General features: G+C 37.1%; 1 protein-coding gene across 1 annotated transcript; it reads left to right on the forward strand.

Annotated features, from left to right (window-relative positions):
* The first annotated feature begins 600 nt into the window (after nucleotides 1-600).
* LOC134325136 (E3 ubiquitin-protein ligase TRIM39-like) lies at nucleotides 601-5,478 on the forward strand. Its single transcript, XM_063007215.1, has 7 exons — nucleotides 601-664; nucleotides 1,331-1,887; nucleotides 2,546-2,641; nucleotides 2,723-2,956; nucleotides 3,164-3,302; nucleotides 3,454-3,480; nucleotides 4,931-5,478. Exons 1-7 carry the CDS (start codon nucleotides 601-603, stop codon nucleotides 5,476-5,478), a joined length of 1,665 nt encoding a protein of 554 aa, XP_062863285.1.
* The last annotated feature ends 1,011 nt before the right edge of the window (nucleotides 5,479-6,489 follow it).

Here is a 6,489-nt window from a genome sequence, read left to right on the forward strand (position 1 = left end):
CTCGTCCTTTAAAAAGAGAAATTTAACCTCAGTAACCAAACCTGTACATTAGTTTAGAGAAACAGAATATTAAATCCTGAACATTTAAAACACTAAACATTAAAAGTTACTGTAATAATGTTTTACACTTTGCTCGTCACAATGCTGAACCTATATTTCCACTTTTCTCTGCCCGCAGTTCTTGCCTGTACAAGCAGTGAATTCTTATTGATGAATGAATCAGTTCTTTTATTTGCTCGGTGATGTTCAGGTTAAGAGATACAGAAAATAAGTTTTATCAGCTTTTATCAATTTAAGGTTTTATATCCATAAAAATACAATGACATGATCAGTAGCGCTCCAGTAGAGATTCATTTGTGCAGCTCATTTAAAAGCAGCTTTAGTGTTTTATTCTGTCTGTAAAAGTGTGAATTTTATTATTGAGTGGAGCAAAAACACTCTTACACACAACAGTAAGTAAACAATTATTATTGATTCATTACTAATCAGAGACCTCTGAATAAAAATCTGTACTGCACAAATGATGGTTTTATATCGATATTGTGAGAACTAAGTGATGTGTTTTCCTGATTTAGGGATTAAAAAGCAGGAGGACAAAAAATGGCAGAATCATCATCACAACTAAAAAGACGCCGCACAGAAAGCATGGATGATCCACCTGAGTGTAAGTTTCACTGTTCATGTACAAGACATATAGATTCAGAGTTTATCTTCTTTTTAGTTCCTTGTCTTTCAGACAGTTGGACAAAAATGTAAAGATTGGTTCAGAATCAACCTGCATTAATTCATCATAAAATCTGGTCTGATCTTCATCCAAATATTTAATCTACTTCAACTTATTCACTCATAATTATACTAAACAACAGAATTACAACAGAATCATTAAAAGAAAAAGTGTTTTGTAAAACAGGTCAGAGTCCAAATTAGAACCTAAATGAGTTGATGTGGCATCACCAGAAGAAAGTGAATCTTAGTAAAATCTGACAATTGCTGATGAACTAAAATGCATGAATATCAGATCATTTGAGTAAAGCAATAATTCAGGTCATTTCATTTATGTACAAAAAGCTTTTTTGTAAATTCATTTCAACTGTATTTTGAAACGTCCAGCAACTGTGACCACAAACTGTTAATCATTCATAGTAAATAAGTTAAACATCTGTCCCAACTTTTCTGGAAATGGGGTTTGTAATATAAATGATAATATTTATCATTTTAATATAAATGAAAACTAAATTTCTGCTTTCTGGGTGTTGAGGTGAAAGTCTACAGTTGTATAAAGTGTATAAATGATCTTTTGGTTCTTTTCTGTTTCTGTTAAATCTGTCAGTCACACGTGATTCCAGCAACATCCTGTCTGAAAATCAGTTCCAGTGTTCCATCTGTCTGAATGTGTTTACTGATCCAGTCACCACCTCATGTGGACACAACTTCTGCAGGAGCTGCCTTACACAACACTGGGATAAAGGTCCACAATGTCACTGTCCATTATGTAAAGAGAAATTCACCAAGAGACCTGAACTCAAGATCAATACAACACTGAGGGAGGTTGCTGATCACTTCAAGAAGAAGAGTGAAGATGATAAACCTGAGGTTCTGTGTGATGCCTGCACTGGAGAGAAGCAGAAAGCTCTGAAATCATGTCTGGATTGTGGTGTGACTTTCTGTGAGTCTCATTTAGAGCTTCACATTAACGTCCTAATATATAAGAAACACAAACTCATAAATCCTGTGAAGAACCTGGAGGACTACAGATGTCAGAAACATGAGAAACCTTTAGAACGTTTCTGTAGAGATGATCAGACCTGTGTCTGTCAGTGGTGTATCGAGGCAGATCACAAGAACCACAACATCATTCCTATAGAGGAGGAGATTAATAATAAGAAGGTAAGAAACACTAAAGCTTCATCTACACACCTGTGTCATGACAAAAAGCCTCTTTATAAATGCAGCAAGCTTTAAAATATCAGAACAATGACCACCACTCAGGGCCATTTGATGAGACACCATCAACAACTTGCTGTCCTCAGCTTAACCTGCAGAAAATAACTTCTCATGGCTAATTCTGGTCAGTTCATGGTGTCTCCTGTGTTTGTTCGTGGTCCCAGATATACCAGATTAAGAGAAAGTATGAGGAGATAACTGTTTCAGTCTTGCTCACCCTCTCTCTTGTTAACTGGTTTTCATTCAAAAAATCAGTGAATGCCTACAGCCTTCAGTACAGTAGTGAACAGGACACCAATCCTTTGTGTGGTCTTTCCACCCATGACACAGCCAATCACGTCTTTTTGTATGCCTGACTGGTTGACAGCACCAGCAGGGATTCAAATCTGGTTCCCTGAACCTGATTACCCAGGTTTCTGACCTAAAAGTTGTTCTTTTTCTTTGACTTAAATCATGTGAAACTGAACAATAAAACAGTGCAATAATTCATTAAAACTGGATGTTTGAGTACAATTTGTAAAACAAATAATATCAGAAATAATCAAGTCTATATGAAACTTGAGGAAGGAATTTAATCTTTAAAATGATATTATCTCCTCAGACTCAGCTGGGTCAGACACAGACGGAGGTGCAGCAGATGATCCAGGATCGACTGAAGAAGATTAAAGAGATCAACCACTCAGTAGAGCTCAGCAAAGTGAGTAAATATAATGTAGTACACTTTAACAAAGGAACATCAAAATAAATGATTATTAAAATAAAATTCTTCTTCCTACAGAAAAACACAGAGAAAGAAAAATCTGACAGCATTAAAACCTTCACTGATCTGATTCACTCCATTGAGAAGAGTCAGACTGAGATGCTGAAGATGATGGAAGAGAAGCAGAAAGTCGTAGAGAATCAGGCTGAACGATTCATTCAAGATCTGCAGCAGGAAATCACTGAACTACAGAGGAGAGAAACTGAACTGGAGAAGCTTCTGAACACTGAGGAACATCTCAACCTCCTACAGGTCAGTGTTCCTCTATCTGCTCAGTGTTCCTCTATCTGTCAGTGTTCCTCTATCTGCTCAGTGTTCCTCTATCTGCTCAGTGTTCCTCTATCTGTCAGTGTTCCTCTATCTGTCAGTGTTCCTCTATCTGCTCAATGCTGCTGCAGAACATCACTGAACATCTTTCACTATACTGAGAAATTTCTCCTCTTTCCTGACCTGCTGTAGGATTATCCAACAATCTGCAGCCCTCCAACCACCAAGAACTGGACCGATATTAGTATCAACACTGATCCAGATGTGGAGACTCTGAGAACATCTCTCTCTCAGCTTCAGAAAACTCTGGATGAGATGTTGAGAGAAACAGGTGAGAAGTTTCATGTTCCAGTGTTTAGACGTTGGTGGACAGTAAATGTAGTTCATGTCTTAAATGTTAAAGCTTTAGTAGATTCTGTGTTTACATTAAAATCACATCTTTATAATCATATCAATGATTTTGTTGTAAACAGTCTCCACAGAACTGAAGAGGATTCAGCAGTATGCAGGTACAGAGCAGCTTCTGTTCTTCTCTTTAATCATTCATTCATTTTCACTAACCACTTCATCCTGGTCAGGGTCACAGTGGCTAAACAGGAGCAAACATTCACCAGGGTACCAATCCATCACGGGGCAACACACACTCACACATCCACTCACTCACACACCATGGAAGACTGTAATAGCCAATGCACCTTCTGCATGTTTTTGGAAGATACAGTACCAGAAAGAGAACATACCAAATGCCTTACAGTCATCATGACCAAAAGCAAAAGTCTTTCCTAAAAAATAAATTTTCACATTTTAAACTACACTACAAAAAATGTGGAGTAAGAAAGTAAAAAAAAAGCTTAGGAACGTTTTTCCATGTAAAAACTGCTAGTAAATTTAACAGACCATATATTCAAGTAAAGGTTACTCACAATTCTATCTGAATTCTACTAGAAATTCTTCAGTAAAAGTTACTTTGCAACACGCTGCTTCAAGTGTATTTTAATAGCTGTATATTAGTAGATTTTACTCAAACAGTGCAGCACTATATTAAAACATGGCTTTTAAAATGCCATATTATAAAATACCAAATATTTTTACATTATGGAATTCATTTTCTGAAGTGTTAACATGGATGATTACCATATACAAAAGCCACTATAACATTGACAGACAAAGTTTTTGTCAAACTTAAACAGCGTGTTTGTAAAGTCTCACTCGCTACACAAAAGTAAAAACTGTAAATGGAAAACAAACTATAAAAGTGTCACAGTGTAAGGACAAAATAAATATCAATCTTTAGAACTTTTTCTGAAGCCTTGCAGCAAAAAATCGCTCCAGGTGGACTGTAGTTATCTTCTTAAACTCATCTTTCACCTAAGACAAAGATTAAAAAATAACATTATAAGTTAGTAATTATGAAGTTTATGTAGACCTCAGAATGTTATGTGTAATTCAATTTTACTTTCTCACGGTTTGCTCACAGGTCGCCTAATAATGCACATTTGGATTTGAAAGACCTGGGGCTACATCCTCATACACATTTATCTTCGAGTAATAAAATGGGCTCATAATCATGAGACAAAAGAACTATTTCAGAACCAACATTTTAAGTCCATGTACATTAAAAGGAACATTTTGTCACGATTAACTTAACTACATAACATTAATTCTGCGATGCTAACGGGCGCTAATTTGGCGCCATGAGTGTAGAAAGTTAAACAATGTTTTGGCACTGGCACAGTAATGTAATTTCTTAAAAAGTGAAAACCTACCGTAAAACAGTCCCCTTTGGCCAAAGTATGCTCATTGTATAAAATTTTTTTTTTAACTTTTTTTTTAATAGAAAAAACATTTGTGTTCATTTTTTTATTTAACTAATCTGCTAAAAGATTTTATTCAGTATGATACAATCAATGATTTATTAATGATCTTATTTTCATATTACATACTGTGTGTTTTTTCTAGTGGACGTGACTCTGGATCCTGATACAGCAAATCCTTATCTCGTTCTGTCTGATGATGGAAAACAAGTGTCATATGCAAACACGATGCAGAACCTCCCAAACACCCCAAAAAGATTTTCCAGATGCTGCATCATCCTAGGAAAGCAGAGTTTCTCCTCAGGTAGATTTTACTATGAGGTGCAGGTCAGTGGGAAGACCAAGTGGAATTTAGGAGTCGCCAGAGAGTCTGTAAACAGGAAAGATGAGATTACACTAAAACCTCAAGATGGATTCTGGATTGTAATTCTGAGGAATGGGAATGAATATAGTGCTTGTGCTGATCCCTCTGTCCTCCTCTCTCTGAAAGAGAAACTTCAGAAGGTCGGAGTGTTTGTGGATTATGAGGAGGGTCTGGTCTCGTTTTATGATGTGGAGAACAGGGTTCATATCTACTCTTATACTGGTCAGATGTTCACTGAGAAACTCTATCCATATTTCTGTCCTAGTAATAATGATGGAGGTAAAAACTCAGCACCACTCATCATCACTCCTGTAATAAAGACAGAATAAAATTAATTAATCATTGACTTATAAGACAGAATATACAGGTGCTGGTCATAAAATTAGAATATCATGAAAAAGTTGATTTATTTCAGTAATTCCATTCAAAAAGTGAAACTTGTATTTTATATTCATTCATTACACACAGACTGATATATTTCAAATGTTTATTTCTTTTAATGTTGATGATTATAACTGACAACTAATGAAAACCCCAAATTCAGTATCACAGAAAATTAGAATATTGTGACAAGGTACAATATTGAAGACACCTGGTGCCACACGCTAATCAGCTAATTAACTCAAAACACCTGCAAAGGCCTTTAAATGGTCTCTCAGTCTAGTTCTGTAGGCTACACAATCATGGGGAAGACTGCTGACTTGACAGTTGTCCAAAAGACGACCATTGACACCTTGCACAAGGAGGGCAAGACACAAAAGGTCATTGCTAAAGAGGCTGGCTGTTCACAGAGCTCTGTGTCCAAGCACATTAATAGAGAGGCGAAGGGAAGGAAAAGATGTGGTAGAAAAAAGTGTACAAGCAGTAGGGATAACCGCACCCTGGAGAGGATTGTGAAACAAAACCCATTCAAAAATGTGGGGGAGATTCACAAAGAGTGGACTGCAGCTGGAGTCAGTGCTTCAAGAACCACCACGCACAGACGTATGCAAGACATGGGTTTCAGCTGTCGCATTCCTTGTGCCAAGCCACTATTGAACAAGAGACAGCGTCAGAAGCGTCTCGCCTGGGCTAAAGACAAAAAGGACTGGACTGCTGCTGAGTGCTCCAAAGTTATGTTCTCTGATGAAAGTAAATTTTGCATTACCTTTGGAAATCAAGGTCCCAGAGTCTGGAGGAAGAGAGGAGAGGCACAGAATCCACGTTGTTTGAGGTCCAGTGTAAAGTTTCCACAGTCAGTGATGGTTTGGAGTGCCATGTCATCTGCTGGTGTTGGTCCACTGTGTTTTCTGAGGTCCAAGGTCAACGCAGCCGTCTACCAGGAAGTTTTAGAGCACTTC

Source organism: Trichomycterus rosablanca, chromosome 13 (genome assembly GCF_030014385.1).
Source record: "Trichomycterus rosablanca isolate fTriRos1 chromosome 13, fTriRos1.hap1, whole genome shotgun sequence".
Classification (NCBI taxonomy): Eukaryota; Metazoa; Chordata; class Actinopteri; order Siluriformes; family Trichomycteridae; genus Trichomycterus; species Trichomycterus rosablanca.

Excerpts from the sequence above, each read along its gene's own strand:
- LOC134325136 (XM_063007215.1), top strand. The coding sequence starts at position 601 with ATGGCAGAATCATCATCACAACTAAAAAGACGCCGCACAGAAAGCATG. Across the intron at positions 2,642-2,722 it reads ACTCAGTAGAGCTCAGCAAA|AAAAACACAGAGAAAGAAAA; the intron begins GTGAGTAAATAT and ends TTCTTCCTACAG. Across the intron at positions 3,481-4,930 it reads GAGGATTCAGCAGTATGCAG|TGGACGTGACTCTGGATCCT; the intron begins GTACAGAGCAGC and ends TGTTTTTTCTAG.